Genomic DNA, 27,237 nt, shown 5'->3' with positions numbered 1-27,237 from the left:
AACAAAAACAAGTGGGGCATCAGTTTAAAATTTGACCATCAGCACGTCCCCACACAGCAGTGGGAATCTGGTGAAACAAATAATCTGCTGGAAAAACTCAGCTGGTCGAGCAGCTTCTGCGAGGCAGAAGGAAGTATTAAGGTTTTGGTTCAAAACCTTGTATTCTGACTGCTTCCAGGCAGTTGTTCGAGCTGAGGTAAGAAGGAAGATTGATGGATTTTTGTCTAAAGGTTTTAGCATTACAGAGCCAGGGCAGGAGGATGGAGCTGGAGTACAGTACAGATTGAGTTACTAAATGATCTTGCTCCTACACTCCAGGTGTGAACCTTTCACAAGGCAACTCCTATACTTAATACTTAGATTTATAAAGGCCACCTGTAGAGAGAAGCCACCTGTACAACCAGCTGGAGAAGGTCACAAAGTGGCTGAGGAGAACAGGGGGAATGTGGAGCTTGCTGAGGTTTAGTGCATTCAACGTGTTCATTATCTGAGGACACGAGCAAGGAAACCATAGCACAAGCTGCTGGTGGGGTGATACATAGGGGACAAACAAAGAGTAGGTCTTACTCAGTGAGCGGTAGGGCAGTAGGATCTGGGAATACGGAACCATAATTCCTTGAAAGTAGTGTCTCAAGTAGATAAGGTCATAGAGAAAGCTTTCGGCATATCGGCCTTTATAAATCTAAGTATTAAGTATAGGAGTTGGAGTGTTATGTTGAAGCTGTATAAGACATTGGTGAGGCCCAGTTTGGAATATTGTGTGCAGTTTTGATCACCTACCTACAGGAAAAATGTCAATAAGGTTGAAAGAATACAGAGAAAATTTACAAGGATGTTGCCAGGACTTGAGCATCTGAGTTATAGGGAATTGTCGAATAGGTTAGGACTTTATTCCCAAGAGCGCAGGAGAACGAGGGGCAATTTGACAGAGGTGTACAAAATTATAGAACATAGAATAGTACAGCACAGTACAGGCCCTTTGGCCCACAATGTTGTGCTGACCCTTAAACCCTGCCTTCCATGTATCCCCCCCCCCACCTTAAATTCCTCCAAATACCTGCCTAGTAGTCTCTGAAATTTCACTAGTGTATCTGCCTCCACCACTGACTCAGGCAGTGCATTCCACACACCAACCACTCTCTGAATAAAAAACCTTCCTCTAATATCCCCCTTCAACTTCCCATCCCTTATCTTAAAGCCATATCCTCTTGTATTGAGCAGTGGTGCCCTGGGGAAGAGGCGTTGGCTGTCCACTCTGTCTATTCCTCTTAATATCTTGTATACCTCTATCATGTCTCCTCTCATCCTCCTTCTCTCCAGAGAGTAAAGCCCTAGCTCCCTTAATCTCTGATCATAAAGCATACTCTCTAAACTAGGCAGCATCCTGATAGATCTCCTCTGTACCCTTTCAGTGTGGCCTAACCAGAGTTTTATAGAGCTGCATCATTATCTTGTGACTCTTAAACTCTATCCCTCGACTTATGAAAGCTAACACCCCATAAGCTTTCTTAACTACCCTATCTACCTGTGAGACAACTTTCAGGGATCTGTGGACATGTACCCCCAGATCCCTTTGCTCCTCCACACTACCAAGTATCCTGCCATTTACTTTGTACTCTGCCTTGGAGTTTGTCCTTCCAAAGTGTAGCACCTCATACTTCTCCGGGTTGAACTCCATCTGCCACTTCTCAGCCCATTTCTGCATCCTATCAATGCCTCTCTGCAATCTTCGACAATCCTCTACACTATCCACAACACCACCAACCTTTGTGTCGTCTGCAAACTTGTCAACCCATCCTTCTAACCCCACATCCAGGTCGTTAATAAAAATCACGAAAAGTAGAGGTCCCAGAACTGATCCTTGTGGGACACCACTAGTCACAACCCTCCAATCTGAATGTACTCCCTCCAGCACGACCCTCTGCTTTCTGCAGGCAAGCCAATTCTGAATCCACCTGACCAAACTTCCCTGGACCCTATGCCTTCTGACTTTCTGAATAAGCCATCTGCACGGGGCCTAGCACCGGCTCTACCTGCATAAAAACCCTCCCCACCTTTAACACAGTGATTTCAAATGAAACAGGAGTTTTCCCGTTCAAAACCGCTACTGTAACAATGCCCTCACAGCCTCCAACAGTCTAATGAATGCCGACATACCATACACTTTCTTAATAACCCTATCTACTTGCATGGCCATTTTGAGGGATCTCTGGATGTATACCCCAGGATTCTACTTTTTCCCCACACTGCTAAGAATTCTGCCATTAACCATGCCTATTGCCTTCAAGTTTGACTCACTTCACGCTTTTCTGGATTGATCTCCATCTGCCATGTCTCAACCCAGCTCTGAATCCTGTCAATATCCCATTGACAACCTTCCACACTATGCACAGTCCACTAACCTTTGTGTCTTCTACAAACATACTAACCCACTCTTCCACTTCCTCATTAAAATTATTTATAAAAATCACAAAGAGCATGGGTCCCAGAACAGATTCTCGCAGAACACCACTGATTACTGACCTCCAGGCAGAACACACTCCATCTGCAACTTTCCTCTTCCCTTCTATGGGTAAACTAATTCTGTTTCCACACAGAAAAGTTTCCCTGGATCCTGTGCCTCCTGACTTTATGAATGAGCCTACCATGGGGAACCTTGTCAAACGCTTTACTAAAATCCTGAAACACCACATCCATTGAAATTCCCATACATTCACTGTTCTTCCTTCATCAAGCTCTGTAGTTTTCACCAATTAATCTTACTTAAATGGATGTGAAGTCTACAAGTTTTACTCAAGATTCAAGTTTAATTGTTTGTCCCATAAGCTGGAAGGTTGGTTACAGACAGACAGACATACTTTATTGATCCCGAGGGAAATTGGGTTTCGTTACAGCCGCACCAACCAAGAATAGTGAAGAAATATAGCAATATAAAACCATAAATAATTAAATAATAATAAGTTAATCATGCCAAGTGGAAATAAGTCCAGGACCAGCCTATTGGCTCAGGGTGTCTGACACTCCGAGGGAGGAGTTGTAAAGTTTGATGGCCACAGGCAGGAATGACTTCCTATGACGCTTAGTGTTACATCTCGGTGGAATGAGTCTCTGGCTGAATGTACTCCTGTGCCTAACCAGTACATTATGGAGTGGATGGGAGACATTGTCCAAGATGGCATGCAACTTGGACAGCATCCTCTTTTCAGACACCACAGTCAGAGAGTCCAGTTCCACCCCCACAACATCACTGGCCTTACGAATGAGTTTGTTGATTCTGTTGGTGTCTGCTACCCTCAGCCTGCTGCCCCAGCACACAACAGCAAACATGATAGCACTTACATTGGTGAATGGAGAGAGAGCAGTTTTACGGTCTGTGAATGGGGTGGTCAGTTACATATTCTGCAGGTCCACCCTTGTCTAGAGAGGTCAGTTATATTGATGAGGGAAGAGAGATGGGTTTTATTGGACTGCGAATGAAGTGGTTAGTTACACATTCTGTGGGTCCACCCTCATCCAGGAAACTCAATACTGGATCAAGGAATTGGCAAAGATTATTTCTTCTAAAATCAGTGACTAATAGAAAACATGAAAACTCAAAACCAAGGGTAGCTGCAGAGCTACTCCATTATTGGGGTGGCATGGTAGCGTAGTTGTTGGCACAACACTTTGCAGTACCAGTGACCCTGGTTTAATTCTCAATGCTGTTTGTAGAAATTTGTACCTTTTCCCCATGACTACAGGTGCTCTGGTTTTTTCCCAAAGTCCAATGGTGTACTAGTTTGTAGGTTAGTTGGTCATTGTAAATTGTCGAGTGATTAGGCTAGGATTAAATCAAGGGATTGTTGGCAGCGTGGCTCAAAAATCTGGAAGGGCTTGTTTTGCGCTGTATAAAGTGAAACTATCAACTCTCCTGAACATCTACCATAATGACTGCCTGTGGTGAGAATTGACCTCGTTACCTGTGAGCACTTGACCAATGTGCTGAACAGGATTTCCAGCAGCTAATTGGCAACATGCTCAGTGCTCTTGGACTGAAAGTCTCATGATGCCATAAGACCATTAGACACAGGAGCAGGATTAGGCTCTGTCATTTCATCATGGCTGATTTATTATTCCTCTCAATCCCATTCTCCTCATAACCTTTGACACACTTACTAATCAAGAACCTATTAACTTCCACTTTAAATATACCCAATGACTTGGCCTTCATAGCTGTAAGTGGCAATGAATTCCACCATCTGGCTAAAGAAATTCCTTCTTATCTCTGTTCTAAAAGGAAATTCTTGCTTTCTGAGGCTATGCCTTCTGGTGCTTGACTCCCCCACTATAGGAAACATCTTCTCCACCTCCATTCTATCTAGGCCTTTCAATATTCAATAGGTTTCAATGAGCTACTCCCCCCCCCCCACTCTTCTAAACTCCAGTGCGTATAGACCCATAGCCATCAAGCACTCATCAAATGCTAAAAGCAAGGCCATTTTCTGTAGGTACCTGAAAGCTGAGATCCAACAGGAAAGCCTTTGAGCAGATGGGGTGTAGGGTGCAACACTAATTCAGCTCGGGGCATCGGAGTTCCGTTTTCAATCCCGGTGTCCGCTTTAAGGAGTCTTTGTACATCTTCCCCATGGAATGTGTGAGTTTTCCCTGGATGCTCCAGTTTCCTCCCACAGTCCAAAAACATAATGGGTAGGTTAATTGTAAATTGTCTTGTGATTAGGTTAGGGTTAAATCGGGGTGGTGTGGCTTGAAGGGCCTCTTCTGCACTGTATCTCTAAATAAATAAATAAGAACAGCTGAGTACCAGTGACTTGCTGATGAATGCAATGTACAGACTGTACAATGTTGTTGAGGCTGAGGTGAACACCATGATCCCACTCCACTGAGGACCAAGTGTGAAGGAGAAATGGCATCCATTGTAATGGACAGTTTGAAGAGCTCTCATCTTCAACACCTGCCCTCTTCTTTTTCAGACTGCTACCATAAAAGACTCAGACTATCTATCTCTGCCTGTCATAATCTTTTATAAGATTGTAAACCCTCTATCAGGTCACCCCTCAGTCCCCTTTGCTCCAGAGAGAACAAGCCTAACCTGTTCAATCTCTCCCTGTAATTGAAATCCACCAATCCAGGGAACATTGTAGTGAATCTCTTCTGCACTCTCTCCAGTACAACCACAGCAGCACACAACAAGAAGTGCCAGGTGAGGGCATAAACTGTAAAAGAGTGTGAATGCACAGAGGGACTTTGGGGGCTGAAGTCTAGGGTCCCCTGAAAGTGGCAACACTGGGTGGTGAAGAAGGCATGTGGCATGTTTTTCTTCCTAAGTGAAAGCATAAAATATCGGCTGGGATTGTAGAGTCACAGAGTAGAAACAGGCCCTTCAGCCCATCTAATGCATTGTAACCTGGTCTGGGTGCAGGTAGATGTGACTAGGCAGATGGGTTCAGCATGGACTAGATGGCCTTTTCTGTGTTGCAGTACTCAGTGACTCTATTCCATGACTCCTCCTTCACCAATCTCCTTTGTTACCTCCTTGAATAACTCAATCAAGTTTGTAAGAGATGAGCTTCCCTGCACAATCAGTAACTTCCCTACTACCAATGTGAGCCTCACCACTCTATCTTTCCCAGGATTATCTCTATTCCTTCTTGAAAAAAAGAACAATATAAGCTACTTGATGGTCCTCCGGGATCTCACTTGGTTTGCAGAAAGTGCCAGAGGAATTAGTAGAGACAGGTACACTTGCAGCATTTAAAAGACATTTGGACAGGTACACCAAGGATTCGGGCCAAATGCAGGCAAATAGCTCAGGAAGTCACCTTGGCTGCCCCTGCTCTGAAATACTGCAGGTTCCCACAGTCTGGCAGTAGATTGTTATGGCTAATTGACCTGTTTGGGCTGATTCACTTGCCCTATCAATCCCCAAGAGGGTTAAAGCCCCATCCTTTACCATGTAGAGTCACATAGATGTATTACAGAGAAATGGTCATCCACATCCATGCCAACTGTGATCCCTGTCTACACCACTTCAGCTGGCCTGTATTGGAACCATATCCCTCTCTGCCTATACAAGCACCTGTCTAAATGTCTCATAAATGTGTGGCTGTATCTGACTCCAGCTTTCTCCAAGGTCAGGGAGTCACGAAGCAATTTGAATCATCTGTACAAAATGAAATCAGATTTATTGTTTCAGTTCTGGCCACTTTCTGCTCAGCAGCAAGGGTGCAAGATCCTTCGAAAGAAGTTCCGAAATTCCTCATTGAAGATGGTGTAGATGATGGGATTGAGTGCACTATTCACATATCCAAGCCATGTCACTGTACTGATCAGTTGAGGAGAGATGTTGCAGGTCTCACAGCTCGCTCTCATTACGTGGACCACGAAAAACGGTGTCCAGCAAAAGAGAAAAGCACCTGGAATGGAAAAGACAGTCTTCAATGGGAAGGACAGCCATCAATGAGAAGGGCAGTCATCAATAAGAATTCTGTAATCAATGGGAATTCAGTTGTCAATGGGAAGGACGGTTATCAATGAGAATTCAGCCATCAATGAGAATTCAGCCATCAATGTGAATTCAGTCATCAATGGGAATGAGAACACTAACATCAGCTATTTAGAAAAAAACAAGGTCAAAGATTTTAGTATTAAACCAATTAACTACACAAAACTGGAAGAACTCAGCTTTTGGCATAGTGGTTTTTTTTTTCATATTCCAGTCCCTCTGTCTTCAACTAGTACAAAGCACCAGAATGTGAACACAGGGATTGAACACTTGTTGAGATATCACTGATGTTAATATGATTAGCATTATGGCAAAGAATCCCACAGATTCACCACTCTCTGGCTAAAGAAATTCCTCCTTAGCACCATTCTAAAAGGATGCCTCTATTCTGAGGCTATGTTCTCCGGTCTTAGACTCTCCCACCATAGGAAACATCCTGTTCACATCCACTCTATCGAGGCTTTTCACCATTCAATAGGTTTCAATGAGGTCACCCTCCTTCTTCTAAATTCTAGTGAATACAGGCCTGGAACCATCAAATGCTTTTCATATGACAAACCATTCATAATTGGAATCATTTTTGTGGACCTCCTTTGAACCCTCTCCAGTTTCAGCACATCCTTTCTAAGATAAGAGGCCCAAACCTGCTCACAATTCTCCAAGTGAGGCCTGACTTGTGCTTTATAAAGTTTCAACATTACATCCTTGCTTCATATTCTAGTCCTCTTGAAATGAATGCTAACATTGCATTTGCCTTCCTCACCACAGATTCAACCTGCAAATTAACCTTCAGGGAACCCTACAAAAGAACTTCGCACTTCAGACCTTCGTACTCTCCCTCCATTTAGAAAATAGTCAACCCTTTAATTTCTTCTACCAAAGTGCATGACCATACACTTCCCAGCACTGTCTGCCATGTCTTTGCCTGTTCTCCTAATCTGTCTAAATCCTTTTGTAGCCTCTCTACTTCCTCAAAACTACCTGCCCCTCCACCTATCTTCATATCGTCTGCAAACTTTGAAACAAAGCTATCAATTCCATCATCCAAATCGTTTACGTATAACGTAAAAAGAATCAGTCCCAACACAGAACCCATGAAACACCACTAGTCATCAGCAGTCAACCAGTAAAAGGTGCTCTTATTTCCTACCCTTTGCCTCCTGCCAATCAGCTACTGCTTTATTGATGCTAGAATCTTTCCTGCAAAACTATGGGCTCATAGCTTGTTAAACAGCTTCATGTGTGACACCTTGTCAAAGGCCTTCTGAAAATCCAAGTACACAACATCAACCAATTCTCCTTTGTCTATCCTGCTTGTTACTTCTACCAAGAATTTCAACAGGTTTGTCAGGCAAGATTTTCCATTGAGGAAATCATGCTAACTACGGCCTATTTTATCATGTGCATTCTGAGACCTCAACCTTAATAATTGACTCCAACATCTTCCCAGCCACTGAGGTTGGACTAACTGGCCTAGAGTGGAGCGACCTGCCCTTTGGCCTTGTGAACACGCCAGCAGTTTTCCAGGCCTTTATAAACGATGTGCTCAGGGATATGCTCCATAAGTATGCCTTGTGAATTCAATCCTATTATGATCAATTTTCCTTCAGGGTTCTTTTACCTTAAGCTCGCTAATCAATTCCGGTTCACTGCACAACACCCAATCCAGAACAGCTGATCCCCTAATTCACTCAACCACAATCTACTCTATTAAGCTATCTCATAGGTACTCTAATAATATCTCCTCCTGGAATCCAACACCAACCTGATTTTCCCAACCCACCTGCATTTTGAAATCCCCCATGACTATTGTAGCATTGCCCTTTTGGCATGCATTTTCTATCTCCCTTTGTTTTTTATAGGCCACATCCTTATCACTGTTTGGGGGTTTGTATACAACTCTCATCAAGTTCTTTTTTCCCTTGCAGTTCCTTCCTACTGATCTGATTTCATGCCTGTCCTTTCGATACAATGTGCATCCTTGGACATTAAGCTCCCAACTTTAATCTTCTTTCAGCCATGATTCAGTGATGCCTGCAACATCATACCTGCCAATCTGCAACTGTGCTGCAAATTCATCTATCTTATTCCATATATTGTACGTATTCAAATACAACACTTTGAGTACTCTATTCACACTTGTTGATTTTGTACACCTTTTACATTGCAACTCATCCTGTTGACTACAATTTTGCCCTAACATCAGTCTCTCATCACTACACATTGCCACATTACTAGTTTATAAACTAGCTAACTCATCTTTGGTTCAATTACCTGCCTTTCCTATGATACTTCTCACATTGAAATAAAGGCAGCTCAGGACACTAGTCGCACCATGCTTTCAACCTTTTCATTCCTAACTTTGTCTGAAGTCTTACCAACATCTGTCTCCACAACCTCTCCACTAACTGTTCTGGCACTCTGGTTCCCATTCCTCTGCAACTCTAGTTTAAACCTCACCGTGCAGCACTAGCAAACCCTCCCACTAGGATATTAGTCCCCCTGTACAGATCCCACCTTCCCCAGAAGATAGCTCAATGATTGAAAAATCTTATGCCCTCTCTCCTGCATCAACTCCTTAGCTACGTATTAAACTGTATAATCTTTCTAGTTCTGGCCTCACAACCATGTGGCATGGGTAACAACCCTGGAGGCTTGGTCCTTTAACTTAGCACCTAACTCCCTAAACTCTCAATGCAGTACCTGGTCCCTTGTCCTATCCATGTCAATGGTACCTACATGGACCACAGCTTAGACTATAAGGCACAGGAGCAGAATTAGGCCATTCAGCCCAACGTCTGCTCCACCATTCCATCATGGCTGATCCCGGATCCCACTCAACCTCATACACCTGCCTTCTCACCCGATCTTTTGAAGCCTTGATCGATCAGGAAACTGTCAACATCCGCCTTAAATATGCCAACTGACTTGGCCTTCAATGTAGACTGTGGCAGAGCATTCCACAAGTTCAGTACTCCCTGGCTAAAAAGATTCCTCCTTTTCATTGTTCTAAAGTGTTCCCCCTCAATTTTGAGGCTGTGCCCTCTAGTTCTGGATATCCCCACCATAGGAAACATCTACCCTATCTAATCCTTTCAACATTTGGTAGGTTTCAATGAAATCCCCACACATTCTTCTAAATTCCAGTGAGTACAGGCCCAAAGCTGCCCAACACTTCTCATATGTTAACCCCTTCATTCCCAGAATCATCCTTGTGAACCTCCACTGGACTCTCTCCAATGACAACACATCCTTTCTGAGATATGGGGCCCAAAACTGTTGACAATATTCCAAGTGCAGCCTGACTAGTGTCTTATAAAGCCTCAGCATTATCTCCCTGCTTTTATATTCTATTCCCCTTGAAATGAATGCCAACATTGAATTTGCTTTCTTTACTACAGACTCAACCTGTAAATTAACTTTCTTGCATGAGGCCTCCTAAGTCCCTCTGCATCTCTGATGTTTGAACCTTCTCCCCATTTAGCTAATGGGCCTGACTATTGTTCCTTTTACCAAAATGTATTATCATACATTTCCTAACACTGTATTCCATCTGCCACATTTTTGCCCATTCTTCCAATTTGTCTAAGTCTTGCTGCAATCGTATCACTTCTGCAGCACTATCTACCCCTCCACCTATCTTCATATCATCCACAAACCTTGCCACAAAGCCATCAATTCCATTATCCAAATCATTGACTAATAACGTGAAAAGTAGTGGCTTACTCCAATACTGACCCCTGAGGCACACCACTAGTCACCGGCAGCCAACCAGAAAGGGCCCCTTTTATTCCCACTCATTGCCTCCTGCCTGTCAGCCATTCCTCTATATATTCCAGTATCTTTCCTGTAATACCATAAGATATTATCTTGATAAGCAGCCACACGCGTGGCATCTTATCAAGTGCCTTCTGAAAATCTAAGTAAGTGATATCCATTGCCTCTCCTTTGTCCGCCCTGCTTGTTACTTACTTGAAGAACTCTAATAGATTTATCAGACAAGATTTCTCTTCACAAAAACCATGCTGACTTTGGCTTATTTTATCATTGGTCTCCAAGTACCTCAAAATCTCATCATTAATAATAGACTCCAACACTTTTCCAAACACTGAAGTTAGGCCAACAGGCCTATAATTTCCTTTCTTTTGCCTTCCTCCCTTCTTAAAAGCTGGCTTCTGGCTGTTCACCCTCCCACTTAAGTATGCTGAGGATTTGATCCAAGATATCCTGGACCCTGGCACCCGGGAGGCAACATACTATCCAGGAATCTCATTCTCACCCACAGAACCTCCTGTCCATTCCCCTAACCAGGAAACCCCTATCACCACTGCATGCTTCTTCTTCCTCCTTCCCTTCTGAGTCAGAGGCAAACTCAGTGCCAGAGATCTGACTACTGCGACTTTCCTTTGTTAGGTTAAACACCCCCCCCCCCCACCCACCAAAGATATCCAAAGTAATAAACCTGTGGTTGAGGGGATGGCCACAGGAGTACTCTGCACTGGCTCCTTAACCCTTTTTCCCTTCTCAACTGTCACCCATTTTCCTGTGTCCTGCACCTTGGCTGCAACTATATGTCCTATCTAATACCCCTTCTGCTTCCCAAATGATCTGGACTTCATCCAGTTCCAGCTCCAACTGCTTAACACAGTTTGTTAGAAGCTGCAGCTAGATGCACTTCTTGCAGTTGTAGTAGTTGGGGACACCGGAGATCTCCCTGCCTTCCCACATCCTACAAGAAGAGCATTTCACTATCCTGCCTGTCATCCCTACTGTCTTAGCTGAGCAGATATAAAGTAGGGAAGGAAGAATAAACAGGCTTTTCTTTCCTTTGCTTTCTCTTACTGAAGCCTTTCTTTGCAAAAGCCTCGAAGAGCTAAAACTTCAAGATCACCACTCTGACTCTGTCCTCTCAGACGATGGCTGATGTGCTTGCCCCTGCCTTCCTTTAATTTGCTGTTGCAAATTAATCCCAAACACGTATTGGTCGCTGGCCAAATCTCTCTTTGCTGCAGGAACCCATTGCTGTCTTTTATTCTCGGGCAGTGGACCTGATTGAAGTCCCTCCTCTCAAGATTTCCGATGTCCCGATTGGCTGCTGGTCAAAACTCTTTTTGACCAGGATGTACATTTCTTGTGTGAATCACAATTCCCCATCCTTCATGTTAGACTCAGTATTAAAAGAAGATTAGCTGGGCTTTGATCCTAATTGTGTGTTACAGTATCACAGGATTACAGTGGCTATCCTTACAAAATACATCAAACTAAATTGGGCTATTCTGGAGCACCATGTTCATTAATGGCTAAGGGCACGTTACAGTATTACGGGATAACAATGGTTATCCTTTCTGAATATATTCACAATAAAGTAGGCTACTCTCCAGCACCATGTTCATTAGCAAGACAGGATTTTGGTTTCTGACGTCACCACTGCTTTCCCTGAATGGTGGGTTTACAGTAAATGTCCTGCAGATTGACATGTTTATCATCTGCCGCCTTCAATGACCAGCATTCCAAGTTACAAAGCTGTTTAATAGCATTAGATTAGCCCAGCTTAGGCTAACGTTGCCTGGTATTTTGAGAAGGATTACCTCATGTGAAGGAGCATGATGTGGTTTATTCAACCTTTCCCCCACTGGGAAATTACTGATTCACCCTCCAGCAACATCTGCACCCAGGGGGTGGGCTCCTCTCATCCTGTCACCCCTGCACCAATCATACTGCTGCCTGTCCAGTGAGACATGGAGTGGTTAGCCCTTGATGGGTGCAGGCCCAGGGCATAGAACCAAGGTCTGTCCAGTGAGATGTGGAGCCCTCAGCCCCGGCAGGATCAAGCCCTGGACATAACACCAAGAAGTGCCTGAGAGACATGGTCACCTCACACTTCTCTTTACTAAGATCCATTTGCCACTCTTTAGCCCACTTCTCTAACTCATAAAGATTCCCCTGTTAATCTACAATAACATTCTTCACTATCAATAATACCTAGTGTTAGAGTCATACAAATGTACAGCACAGGAACAGGTCCTTCAGCCCATCTAGTCCATGCCAAACCATTTGAACTGCCTAGTCTCAACTAACTGCATTAGGACTTTAGCCTTTCATAGCCATACCATCCATGTACCTATCCAAACTTCTCTTAAACATTGAAATTGAGCTGGCATGCACCACCTGCACTGGCAGCTCATTCCACACTCTCGCCACCCTATGCGTCACCTTTTGCCTTCAACCCATGACCTCTAATTGAAGTCCAATCCAGCCTCAGGGGAAAAAGTCTGCTTGCATTTACCCTTTTTATATCCATCATAGTTTTGTATACCTCTATCAAATCTCCCCTCAACCTTCTATGTCCTAACAGATTCAATCTTTCCTTGTAACTCAGGTCCTCCAGACCTGGCAACATTGTTGTAAATTTTCTCTCTGCTCTTTCAACCTTATTTACATCGTTCCAATATGACCATAAGATATAGGAGTAGAAGTAGGCCATTTGGCCCATCGAGTCTGCTCAGCCATTCAATCATGGCTGATCCAATTCTTCCAGTCATCCCAACTCCCCTGCCTTCTCCCCATACCCTTTGATGCCCTGGCTAATCAAGATCCTATCTATCTCTGCCTTAAATGCACCCAATGACTTGGCCTCCACAGCCGCTCATGGCAACAAATTCCACAGATTTACCATGCTCTAACTAAGAAATTTCTTCACATTTCTGTTCTAAATTGAGGTCCTTCGATCCTGCAGTCGTGCCCTCTTGTCCTAGACTGCCCTACCATGGGAAATAACTTTGCCATATCTAATCTGTTCAGGTCTTTTAACATATGGAATGTTTCTATGAGATCCTCCTCATTCTCCTGAACTCCAGGGAATACGGCCCAGGAGCTGCTAGACATTCCTCATATGGTAATTCTTTCATTCCTGGAACCATTCTCGTGAATCTTCTCTGAACCTTCTTCAATGTCAGTATATTGTTTCTAAAATAAGGAGCCCAAAACTGCACACAATACTCCAAGTGTAGTCTCACAAGTGCCTTATAGAGGCTCAATATCACATCCCTGCTCCTATACTCTATACCTCTAGAAATGGATGCCAACATTCCTGGATGTCAGTGCTTTAAAAGGGATAGAGAGGGGGGAAAGGGGAGGAGGGGTGGCATTACTGGTCAGGGATACTATTACAGCTGCAGAAAGGGTGGGTAATGTAGCAGGATCCTCTTTTGAGTCAGTATGGGTGGAAGTCAGGAACAGGAAGGGAGCAGTTACTCTACTGGGGGTATTCTATAGGCCCCCTGGTAGCAGCAGAGATACTGAGGAGCAGATTGGGAGGCAAATTTTGGAAAGGTGCAAAAATAACAGGGTTGTTATCATGGGTGACTTTAACTTCCCTAATATTGATTGGCACTTGATTACTTCCAAGGGTTTAGATGGGGCAGAGTTTGTTAAGTGTGTCCAGGATGGATTCCTGTCACAGTATGTTGACAGGCTGACTAGGGGGAATGCCATACTAGATCTAGTATTAGGTAACAAACCGAGTCAGGTCACAGATCTGTCAGTGGGTGAGCATCTGGGGGACAGTGATCACCGCTCCCTGACCTTTAGCATTATCATGGAAAAGGATAGAATCAGAGAGGACAGGAAAATTTTTAATTGGGGAAAGGCAAATTATGAGGCTATAAGGCTAGAACTTGCAGGTGTGAATTGGGATGATGTTTTTGCAGGGAAATGTACTATAGACATATGGTCGATGTTTAGGGATTTCTTGCAGGATGTTAGGGATAAATTTGTCCCAGTGAAGAAGATAAAAAATGGTAGGGTGAAGGAACCATGGCTGACAAGTGAAGTGGAAAATCTAGTCAGGTGGAAGAAGGCAGCATACACGAGGTTTAGGAAGCAAGGATCAGATGGGTCTATTAAGGAATATAGGGGAGCAAGAAAGGAGCTTAAGAAGGGGCTGAGAAGAGCAAGAAGGGGGCATGAGAAGGCCTTGGTGAGTAGGGTAAAGGAAAACCCCAAGACATTCTTCAATTATGTGAAGAACAAAAGGATGACAGGAGTGAAGGTAGGACTGATTAGAGACAAAAGTGGGAAGATGTGCCTGGAGGCTGTGGAAGTGAGCGAGGTCCTCAATGAATACTTCTCTTCGGTATTCACCACTGAGAGGGAACTTGATGATGGTGAGGACAATATGAGTGAGGTTGATGTTCTGGAGCATGTTTCTATTAAGGGAGAGGAGGTGTTGGAGTTGTTAAAATACATTAGGATGGATAAGTCCCCGGGGCCTGACGGAATATTCCCCAGGCTGCTCCACGAGGCAAGGGAAGAGATTGCTGAACCTCTGGCTAGGATCTTTATGTCCTCGTTGTCCACGGGAATGGTACCAGAGGACTGGAGGGAGGCGAATGTTGTCCCCTTGTTCAAAAAAGGTAGTAAGGATAGTCCAGGTAATTATAGACCAGTGAGCCTTACATCTGTGGTGGGAAAGCTGTTGGAAAAGATTCTTAGAGATAGGATCTTTGGGCATTTAGAGAATCATGGTCTGATCAGGGACAGTCAACATGGCTTTGTGAAGGGCAGATCATGCCTAACAAGCCTGATAGAGTTCTTTGAGGAGGTGACCAGGCATATAGATGAGGGTAGTGCAGTGGATGTGATCTACATGGATTTTAGTAAGGCATTTGACAGGGTTCCACACAGTAGGCTTATTCAGAAAGTCAGAAGGCATGGGATCCAGGGAAGTTTGGCCAGGTGGATTCAGATTTGGCTTGCCTGCAGAAGGGAGAGGGTCATGGTGGAGGGAGTACATTCAGATTGGAGGGCTGTGACTAGTGGTGTCCCACAAGGATCTGTTCTGGGACCTCTACTTTTTGTGATTTTTATTAATGACCTGGATGTAGGAGTAGAAGGGTGGTTTGGCAAGTTTGCAGATGACACAAAGGTTGGTGGTGTTGTAGATAGTGTAGAGGATTGTCGAAGATTGCAGAGAGACATTGATAGGATGCAGAAGTGGGCTGAGAAGTGGCAGATGGAGTTCAACCCAGAGAAGTGTGAGGTGCTACACTTTGGAAGGACAAACTCCAAGGCAGAGTACAAAGTAAATGGCAGGATACTTGGTAGTGTGGAGGAGCAGAGGAATCTGGGGGTATATGTCCACAGATCCCTGAAAGCTGCCTCACAGGTAGATAGCGTAGTTAAGAAAGCTTATGGGGCGTTAGCTTTCTTAAGTTGAGGGATAGAGTTTAAGAGTCGCGATGTAATGATGCAGCTGTATAAAAATCTAGTTAGGCCACACTTGGAGTACTGTGTCCAGTTCTGGTCACCTCACTATAGGAAGGATGTGGAAGCATTGGAAAGGGTTCAGAGGAGATTTACCAGGATGCTGCGTGGTTTAAAGAGTATGGATTATGATCAGAGATTAAGGGAGCTAGGGCTTTACTCTTTGGAGAGAAGGAGGATGAGAGGAGACATGATAGAGGTGTACAAGATATTAAGAGGAATAGACAGAGTGGACAGCCAGCGCCTCTTCCCCAGGACACCACTGCTCAATACAAGAGGGCATGGCTTTAAGGTGAGGGGAGGGAAGTTGAAGGGGGATATAAGAGGAAGATTTTTCACTCAGAAAATGGTTGGTGTGTGGAATACAGTACCTGAGTCAGTGATGGAGGCAGATAGACTAGTGAAGTTTAAGAGACTACTAGACAGGTATTTGGAGGAATTTAAGGTGGGGTTTATATGGGAGGCAGGGTTCGAAGGTCGGCACAACATTGTGGGCCGAAGGGCCTGTAATGTGCTGTACTATTCTATGTTCTATGTAGCATTGCATTTGCCTTCTTCACAACCAACTCAACCCAGAGGATAACCTTTCGGGTATCCTGACAAGGACTTCCAAATCCCTTTGCATCTCCGCATTTTGAATTCTCTCCCCATCTAAATAATAGTCTTCCCATTCATTTCTTCCACCAAAGTGCATGACCATACACTTTCCAACATTGTATTTCATTTGCCACTTCTTTGCCAATTCCCCTGAACTATCTAAGTCTCTCTGCAGGCTCTCTGTTCCCTCAACACTACCCGATCCTCCACTTATCTTTATATTATCGGCAAATTTAGCCACAAATCCGTTAATCCCATAGTCTAACTCATTGACATACATCATAAAAGGAGTAGCAGTCCCAACACCGATCCCTGTGGAACTCCACTGGTAACCGGCAGCCAGTCAGAATAAGATCCCTTTATTCCCACTCTCTGCTTTCTGCCAATCAACCAATGCTCCGCCCTGCAGGGTAGGTAACCACTATTGCACACAATACTCCAAATTCAGCCTCACCAATGTCTTATACAACTTCAATATAACATCCCATCTTCTGTACTCAATACTTTGATTTATGAAGGCCAATGTGTCAAAAGCTTTCTTTACAACCCTATCTATATGTGACATCATTTTCAATGAATTATGGACCTCATTCCCAGATCCCTTTGTTCTACCCCACTCCTCAGTGCCCTACCGTTCACTGTGTAAGACCTACCCTGTTTGATCCTACTGAAGTGCAACACCTCACACTTTTCTGCATTAAATTCCACCTGTCATTTTTTCAGTCCATTTTTCCAGCTGGTCCAGATTTCACTACAAACTCTGATAGTTTTCTTTACTGGCCACTACACCCCCCATCTTGGAGTCATCGCAAATTTGCTGATCGAGTTAACCACATTTTCAGCCAGGTCACTGATACAGATAACAAACAACAATGGACCCAGCACCGATCACTGTCACTGGTCAGCAGTCAGAGAGATGACCATCTACTACCACACTCTGGCTTCTCCCACAAAACCAATGACTAATCAATTTGCTACCGCATCTTGAATGCCAAGTGACCGAACTTCCTTGACCAATCTCCCATACGGGTCCTTGTCAAATGCCTTGCTATAGTCCATTTAGACAACATTCACTGCCTTGCCATCATCAACGTTCCTGGTAACTTCCTCGAAAAACTCTTTAAGATTGGTTAACCTATCACATATTAATTTTGTGTTATCCGCAAACTTTCTGATCAAACCTTGCAAACCTTGTGCATTTGAATCGTGCGACTTCCATTCTGAGAAACAACTTTCAACCACCATACTTTACTTCCTCCCCCTGAGCCAATTTTGAATCCACAGAACTACTACCAGCTCACTCTGGATTCCATGGGACCTAACGTTCCAGATCAGGCTACCATGCCAGACGTTGCCAGAGGTCTTGCTAAAGTTCAAGTACACAACTTCCACTGCACTACCTTCAACTACCCCTTTGGTTAACTCTTCAAAAAATTCTACATGGTTTGGCAAACACACAAAAAGCCATGCTGAATCATAGCCTGACCCTCAGAATTCCCTCCAGTCAGAACAGTAATCTGCTTCTGGACACTTGATATCACACTGCTGAAGCCTCCCACTAGCCACTCATCCCTTTCCCTTCAGGCTCACTCAATTGATCAGGACCATAACGTATCCTTTGCTATCACTACTTAGACCCAATAAAATTATGGTCACAGGAGCCAAAGTGCTCCCCAAGTGCCACTTCAGTTACTTGCCTTGCCATGCTCTCGAAGAAAGTCCAGTATTACACCCTGCCGAGTCAGACCCTCTGTATGTTGACTAAGGGAACTTTCTTGGGCACATTTGACCATAATACCTTAAGGAGCAATATTAGGCCATTTGGCCTATCGAGTCTGCTCTGCATTTGATCATGGTTTATTTGTTATCCCTCCACTCCATTCTCACCATAGACACCATGACTAATCACAAAACATTCCATCTGTGCTTTAAACATAGTCAAAGACTTGGCCTATACAGCCAACTGTGGCAAGGAATTCTACTGATTCACTCCCCTAAGGCAAAAGAATTCCTCCTCGTCTCGGTTCTAAAGGGACATCCTTATATTCTGAGACCTCTGGTCCTAGACTTCCCCCACTATAGGAAATCTCCTCTCCAGGTCCACGCACATCCCAAAACTACATTCCATCTGACACTTTGTCCATTCTTCAAGACCTCCTGGAGATTCCCTGCTTACTCAACACTACCAGCCTCTCCACCTTTCTTCAAATCATCTGCAAACTTGGCCACAAGGGAATGGACAGGAGGTGTAAAGTGAGGGATGAGGAGGCCGGAAGGGAGGGAGGGGGGGACGGGACGGGAGGGAGGGATCGGGAAGTAGGAAGGAAGGGATGGGGAAATTGGGAGGGATGGATGGGGAGGTGGGAAGGGAGGGATAGGGAGGTGGGAAAGGAGGGACTGGGAGATGGGAAGGGAGGGGTGGGGGTGGGAATGAAGTTCCAGAACTTAGCTCTTGGGCTCCTGGCCATAAATGGGGGAGGGTCTTAAATTGGGACAGTTGGTGTCCTCAAGGTTGGGGGAGGAGATGGGGTTCCCAGTTGAAGAAGAGGGAACAGGGAGAAATACACCAAACAAGATTCAAAGCATTGAGTATAGGAGTTGGGATGTAATGTTAAAATTGTTCAAGGCATTGGTAAGGCCAAATTTGGAGTATTGTGTACAGTTCTGGTCACCGAATTATAGGAAAGATGTCAACAAAATAGAGAGAGTACAGAGGAGATTTACTAGAATGTTACCTGTGTTTCAGCACCTAAGTTACAGGGAAAGGCTGAACAAGTTAGGTCTTTATTCTTTGGAGCGTAGAAGGTTGAGGGGGGACTTGATAGAGGTATTTAAAATTATGAGGGGGATAGATAGAGTTGACGTGGATAGGCTTTTTCCATTGAGAGTAGGGGAGATTCAAACAAGAGGACATGAGTTGAGAGTTTGGGGGTAAAACTTTGGGGGTAAAACTTTAGGGGTAACATGAGGGGGAATTTCTTTACTCAGAGAGTGGTAGCTGTGTGGAATGAGCTTCCAGTAGAAGTCGTAGAGGCAGGTTTGGTATTGTCATTTAAAGTAAAATTGGATAGGTATATGGACAGGAAAGGAATTGAGGATTATGGGCTGAGTGCAGGTCAGTGGGACTAGGTGAGAGTAAGTGTTCGGCATGGATGAGAAGGGCCGAGATGGCCTGTTTCCGTGTTGTAATTGTTATATGGTTATAAGTCAGCTGGGAGTGGGAGAAGGGCTGGTAGAGAAGGATGTTGATGATAGCTAAGGAGCTCTGCAAGACATTTGACCCTCTGCTGGCCACAGATGAAAGCAAAACAAACCCAGGATTGGGAGGTCAACCAGGGTGCTGAGAAGGTTGGCAGAGACTCACCTATGACGATCAGCAGCACCTTCATGGCCTTGTGCTCTCTACCATTGATCTTGGCCCACTTCCTCTTGCTGGGACGTGGCTGTGCGTACTTCAGTTGCGAGGAGGTCAGGATAATCTTGGGCCCCTCTGTCGGTTCAGAGGCTGGGTCCGGGAACAGATGCAGCTCTACACGAGGACTCTGCGTCAATGCGGGTGGACTGCGGGGCTCTGAGGGGCTCCCATCCATCTTCCTGAAGCCGTGCATGTGGCGCCGGAGCCTGTGGCTTCGGCTTTGCTCCCACCGCCTGAGGCCTCGCAGCATCCCGCAGTACAGGAGCAGCATGGCGGGGCAGGGCAGGAGGAAGGAGCAGACCGAAGACCAGATAATGTAGCTGCTGCCTTCCAGCTGACACACACTGGCGTTGCGATCTGGGACATGGTTCAGACCAAAAGCAATGGGAGAGGCCACGGCAAAAGCCAGGATCCAGGTCATGGAGATGAGGACCACCTGACGTACATCAACGTGTTTCCTGTTGTAGTTCAGGGGAATCGAAATGGCAATAAACCTGGGTAATACAGAACACACGGGTCCTTGTTACTGACCAGGGTCTTGGACACAAACTCAGTCAGGACATTGCTACAACCTCCCCGCAGTGGCAATGAGCTGATACCATTCCAGGGAAAGTGTATCTCCTGGCCTTCATCCCTTGCAGATACTTAAAAGAGGGAGGATCAGAGGTGAGGTGAGCTCCACCCCACATGGGCTTCTTGCAGACTCACATACCCAGCAACTTCCCCCACCACACCCACCCCCTATGATTCCAGTTCATCTATCACATTCCACTGCCAGAATGTCGAGGGAGTGGTTTTGAGGAAGCGCCACAGAGTGGGAGGGGCGGTACTCAGGGACTGAGAGTCTGTGTATAAACACTAGTGACCGAGGACAGGGTGAAGAAGTGTGTGAACCGGCCTGTGAACTGCCTATTCAGAGGTTGTAAGTCAAGTGCAGAAGATGGGAATAATATGGTGGATCCCCATTGGTCAGAATGGATACTATAGGTCGAATATCCTGTTGCCAATACTTTATGATTCTAAAGTTCTTCATCTGGGTATCATGGCATGGGATCTTCCGATGCCAACTCTCAATTAATGAACCCATTTAATAAGATTGCCGATGAAACATAGGTGGTGATGTAGAGGGTGAAGGTTCATAAGCCCATCTCCCCTATTGGGGCATAGGCAGTCAATGGCAGCTTTGCCAAAGTTCTCTGTCCTAAGCTAGTTTTTCATGTTATCCCCAAGTGTTGCCATCTCCTTGGTTTCAGCTCCTTCCTCTCCCAGGGATGAGGTCTTTGGATCATCTGTTGGCATTTCTATAGCTCTGGGCTTTTACTGGATGGGATCGCTACCCCATGCTTAACCCTCTTCCATCTGCAGCTGGGCTTGGGACAGTCCATGGCAGAGTTAGAGGGTGAAGATAGTTATTAAGATTTATGAAGGACCTTGGTCAGCAGGGTAAGTGGGCCAAGCATCGCAAATGGAGTTTAGATCAGATGAAATGTTGCATTTTAGGAAAACGAACCAGGGTAGGACTTTCTAAGTGAAATGTACGGCCTTTGGAAGTGTTGAACAGATGGAATCAGAAGTACAGGTTCTGAGTACAGAAGTTGGCTCGATGGGCCAGATGGCCTAATTCTGCTCCTATGTCTTATGGTCTTATGGTTATTTTGTAGTTGTACAAGGTGTTGGTGAGACCACACTTGGAGTCTTCCTACCCTGCTGACATTAGACTGGACAGAGTGCAGAGGAGATTTATGAGGATGCTGTTGGGACTCACGGGACTGAGTTATGGAGAAAGGTTAAGCAGGTTTGGACCTTTTTTATTGGAACATCGATAATGAATGATATCTTATGAAGGTGTATTAAATCATGAGGGGCATATATAGCATGAATGCACAGTCTTTATCCCAGGCTTATGGCATTAAGAGCTAGCAGACAGAGGTGTAAGGGGAAAAGGGAGAACTTTAATAAGGACGAGAGTCAACTTTTTACCTTGAGGGATGCCAGAGGAAGTGATTGAGGCAGGTACAAGAGAAAATCTGCAGATGCTGGAAATCCAAGCAACACACAAAATGCTGGAGGAACTCAGCAGGGCAGACAGCATACTGCTGAGTTTCTCCAGCAGTTTGTTTGTGAGACAGGTACATTGATGACATCTAACATCAGATACCTGGGGACACCACCACTAGGAAATCCCCCTCCAAGTCACTCACCATCCTAATCTGACTGGGAAATATATCGCTGTTCCTTCATTGTTGCTGGGTCAAAATCATGGAATGATTTTTCTTCCTGATAACTTCATATTTCCCCTTACTTCCAATCCCCTTACAACTTGAGCTGTCTCTCCTCGACACCCACAATCCCATTCAGGAATGCAAGTAGGAGGTACCTGTATGGGCTGGGGCTCCACACCCTCCACTTCCTAGCCATTGTCCACCATCTCGATATGCCACGGCGAGCTGACTTTCCACCCGGAGGTGAGGCGGGTCCCCAGTGGAAGTCCCTTTACGAGGGAGTTCTTCTCATGCACCTGGGGGATTTGGGGTGGAGGCTGCTGCATAGAGTGGTGCCCTGCAATGAGTTTTTTAGTTTGTACACAGATCTCCCAGCTGCATGTCACTTCTGCAGGCTGGAGGAGACCGTGTACTGCATGTACATGGAGTGTGCAAGGCGGCAGCCCCTTTCTGCGTATCTGTGTGGGCTGCTTCTCGCCTTCTGGTTGCATTTTAACCCCATATTTATATACAGTTATCCAGTAAGGAGGAGGCATGGAGGGATGAAGATGTCGTTGTCTACTGAAATGGCTGAAATGGTTGCCAAAAGAGGACACAGTTTTAAGGTGCTGGGGAGTAGGTACAGAGGAGATGTCGGGGTAAGTTTTTTTTTTACACAGAGAGTGGTGAGTGCGTGGAATGGACTGCCGGCAATGGTGGTGGAGGCGGATACGATAGGGTCTTTTAAGAGACTTTTAGTTAGGTACATGGAGCTTAGAAAAATAGAGGGCTATGGGTAAGCCTAGTAATTTCTAAGGTAGGGACATGTTTGGCACAACTTTGTGGGCCAAAGGGTCTGTATTGTTTTCTATAGGTTTTCTATGTTTCTATGTTTCTAACTTGTTCCTGGAGCTGGTGAAGTCAGCCATCTGTGGGTCCTGGAAATGAGTGGCAGGAGGATCTGCCCGGGTAGACTGTCTAGCAATGTTTAGGGGGTACATTCATGCCTGGGTAAATATTGAGAAGGAACAGGTGCTGTCCACAGTGACCATAGAGGCATTTCGGGACCGTTGGGCTCCGCGGGGGGTTTGTGCCATCACTGACAGAGATGGAAATATTTTAGTTTAATGTGCATTGTCTATTTGTAGTGTAGTAATTGTGTTAGTTACTGGTTTGTATATATTGTAGCACTGAATTTGTAATAAAGATATTTTGTATATAAAAGAAACCTGTTACCGACACTCACCCGATACCGACACTCACCCGATACCGACACTCACCCGTTACCGACACTCACCCGATACCGACACTCACCCGTTACCGACACTCACCCGATACCGACACCCACCCGATACCGACACCCACCCGTTACCGACACTCACCCGTTACCGACACTCACCCAATACCGACACTCACCCGATACCGACACTCACCCGTTACCGGCACCCAGCTGTTACCAACACCCACCTGATACCAATATTCTCCTGTTACAAACACTCACCTGTTACCTCCAGGGCAGTAATCTCTGGATTGCTGCCTGTGCCATGTGCCAGTGAGGATAAGAATAGGATGATTTGGCAGGTGAATGTGTGGTTGAGGAACAGGTGCAGGAGTTCAGATTTATGAATCATTGGGATCTCTTCTGGGGGTGGTACAACCTGTACAAAGGGGTGGGTTACATCTGAACTGGGAGGGGGGGGGGGAAACGGGACCATATTCTTGTGGAAAAGTTGGCTACAGTTGTTTGGGTAGGTTTAAACTGATTTGGCAGGGGGATTGCAAACCAGAGTGATTATGCTGAAGATGAGGTAGTTTGTTTACAGACAGTGGCAGTGTGTAGTGAGACACCTAGCAAGGAGAGGTTGATGATAGGGCAAAATTGCAGTCAACAGGATGAGTTGCAATGTTAAAGGCAGACAAAATCAAAAGGGTGAATATAGGACTGAAGGTGTTATATTTTTGAATGTGCACAGTATATGGAATAAGGTCAATGACTGCATAGCAGAGTTACAGATTAGCACATATGATGTTGTAGGCATCACTGAATCATGACTGAAAGAAGATGATGGCTGGGAGCTTAATGTCCAAGGATACACATTGTATTGAAAGGACAGACAGGAGGGCAGAGGGGGTGGTGTGGCTCTGTCGGTAAAAAATGAAATCAAATCATTAGAAAGAGGTGACGTAGGGTTTGAAGGTGTTGAATCATTGTGGTTAGAGCTAAGGAATTGCAAGGGTAAAAAGACCCTGGTCAGAGTTATATACAGACACTCTAATTGTAGTAAAGATGTGGTCTTCAACTTACAATGGGAGATAGAAAATAAATGTGAGAAAATCATGTTACAATAGTCATGGAGGATTTCTATATGCAGGTAGATTGGGAAAATATTGTTAGAAACATAGAAACATAGAAAACCTACAGCACAATACAGGCCTTCGACCCACAAAGCAGACCGAACATGTCCCTACCTTAGAAATTACCTAGGGTTACTCATAGCCCTCTATTTTTCTAAGCTCCATGTACCTATCCAAAAGTCTCTTAAAAGACCCTACCATATCCACCTCCACCACTGTTGCTGGCAGCCCATTCCATGCACTCACCACTCTCTGCGTAAAAAACTTACCCCTGACATCTCCTCTGTACCTAGTCCCCAGCACTTTAAACCTGTGCCCTCTGTGGCAGCCATTTCAGTCCTGGAAAAAAAGCCTCTGACTATCCACACGATCAATCATCATCTTATACACCTCTATCAGGTCACCTCTCATCCTCTGCCATTCCAAGGAGAAAAGGCTGAGTTCACTCAACCTATTCTCATAAGGCATGCTCCCCAATCCAAGCAACATCCTTGTAAATCTCCTCTGCACCCTTTCTATGGTTTCCATATCCTTCCTGTAGTGAGGTGACCAGAACTGAGCACAGTATTCCAGGTGGTGTCTGACCAGGGTCCTATATAGCTGCAACATTACCTCTCAGTTGCTGCAGTATTCCAAAAGGGGAAATTTCTAGAATACCTGTGAGATGGCTTTTTAGAGCAGCTTATGATTGAGCCTATTAGAGAATCAGCCATTCTGGATTGGGTGTTGTGTAATTAACCAGAAATGATTAGAGGGCTTAAGGTAAAAGGACACTTGGAGGTAAGTGATCATAATATGATCAATTTCACACTGGAATTTGAGAAGGAGCTAAAGTCAGATGTATCAGTATTATAAATTACAGAGGCATGAGAAAGGTGTTGGCCGGAATTGATTGGAAAAGAACTCTGGCAGGGATGATGGCAGAGCAGCAATGGCTGGAATTTCTGGAAGCAATTCGGAAGGCACAGGATATATACATCCCAAAGAGGAAGAAGTATTCTAAAGGCAAGATGACACAACTGTGGCTAACAAAGGAAGTCAAAGCCAACATAAAAGGAAATTATCAGCCAGTTAGCCTGAGCTCAATGGTTGGGAAGATGTTGGAGTCCTTTGTTAAGGATGTGGTTTTGGGGTTCTTGGAGGTATCTGATAAGGCCAATGTGCCAAAAATGTTTTTTATGATTCTATCTACTTGTGACACCACTTTCAATGAATTATGGAGCTGTGTTCCAAGATCCCTTTGTTCTACCATATTCCTCAGTGCCCTAACATTCATTGTGTAGGACCTACCCTGGCTGATACCTCTGAAGTGCAACACCTGGCACTTGTCTGCATTAAATTCCATTGCCCATTTCTCTGCCCATTTTTCCAGCTGGTCCAGATTCCGCTGCAAGCCATGATAGCCTTCCTCACTGTCCACCATACCCCCAATCTTGGTGTCATCTGCAAATTTGCTGATTCAGTTAACCACATTATCACACAGGTCACTGATATAAATGACTAACAACAATGGATCCAGCCCTGATCCCTTGGTACTCCAGTCAGAGAAGCAACTATCTACTATCACTCTCTGGCTTCTCCCACAAATGGGCGTTAATGGAAGCTTGAGAAATCAATGTTCATGCCATCAGGTTGGAGGCTACCCAGATGGAATACAAGGTGTCATCCTCCAGCCCAAGTGTGGCCTCGTCATGACAGTAGAGGAGGCCATGGATTGACATATTGGAATGGGAATGTGAAGTCGAATTAAAATGGTGGCCACCAGGAGATCCTGCTTCTTCTGGCAGACGGAGCATTGGTGCTTGGCGAAGCAGTCTCCCAATCTATATATCTCACTGATAGACAGGAGGCCACACTAAGAGCACTAGACACAGTATATGACCCCAAAAGACTCACAGATGATGTATCACCTCACCTGGAAGGGCTGTTTGAGGCCCTGAATGGTAGTGAAGGAGGAGATGTAGGGGCAGGTATAGCACTTGTTCCGCTTGCAAGGATAAGTGCCAGGAGGGAGATCAGTGGGGAGGGGTGCATGGACAAGGCAGACATCCCTGTGGAAAGCAGAAAGTGGGTAGGGGGAAGGGAAAGATGTGCTTGGTGGTGGGATCCAATTGGAAATGGTGTAAGTTCCGGAGAATTATGTGCTGGCTGGTGGGGTGACAGGTGAGGACAAGAGTAACCCTCTCCCTGGTAGTGTGGCGGGAGGATGGTGTAAGAGCAGACGTGCGTGAAATGGAAGAGATGCAGTTGAGAGCAGCATTGATGGTGGAGGAAGGAAAGCCCCTTTCTTTGAAAAAAGGAAGACCTCCTTCATTATAGAATGAAAAGCCTCATCCTGACAGCAGGTGCGGCGGAGACGGAGGAATTGAGAGAAGGAGATGGTGTTTTTACAAGTAACAGGGTGGGAAGAGGCATAGTCCAGGTATCTGTGAGAGTCTGTGGATTTATAATAGACATCAGTGGATAAGCTGTCTTCAGAGATAGAGAGATTGAGAAAAGGGAGAGAGGTTTTAGAAATGGATCAGGTAAATATGAGGGCAGGGTGGAAGTTGGAGGCAAAGTTGATGAAATCAACGAGCTTGGCATGGGAACAGGAAGCAGCACCAATGCATTCGTCGATGTAATGTAGGAAGTGGGTGGAACTTGTCCTCACTCTTAATAATTTCTCCTTTGGCTCCTTCCACTTCTTTCAAACAAAAGGTGTAGCCATGGGCACTTGCATGGGTACCAGCTATGCCTGCCTTTTTGTTGGATACATGGCAGTCTATGTTCCAGGCTGATGCTTGTGTCCGTCCCCCACTTCTCTTACACTATATCGACAACTTCTTGCCAGTCCTCTATACCATCCAAAGTCCACCAACCTTGATATCATCTGGAAAATTACTAACACACCCATTTACATT

The 27,237-nt window shown here is 45.0% G+C and overlaps 1 protein-coding gene across 1 annotated transcript in view; it reads right to left on the bottom strand.

Annotated features, from left to right (window-relative positions):
• Positions 1–2,824: 2,824 nt before the first annotated feature.
• The window catches only part of LOC140729776 (D(4) dopamine receptor-like), a 75,980-nt gene continuing 51,567 nt past the window's right edge, over positions 2,825–27,237 (bottom strand). The window contains exons 3-4 of the mRNA XM_073049980.1: positions 19,728–20,272; positions 2,825–6,413 (exon numbers count right to left, since the gene is read on the bottom strand). Of these exons, the coding sequence (XP_072906081.1) occupies positions 6,211–6,413; positions 19,728–20,272 (748 nt within the window). The 3' untranslated portion in view covers positions 2,825–6,210. The remainder of the gene's footprint in view (positions 6,414–19,727; positions 20,273–27,237) is intronic.

Source organism: Hemitrygon akajei, chromosome 6, assembly GCF_048418815.1.
Source record: "Hemitrygon akajei chromosome 6, sHemAka1.3, whole genome shotgun sequence".
Taxonomy (NCBI): Eukaryota; Metazoa; Chordata; class Chondrichthyes; order Myliobatiformes; family Dasyatidae; genus Hemitrygon; species Hemitrygon akajei.
This window is presented reverse-complemented; position numbering and strand designations above follow the sequence as displayed.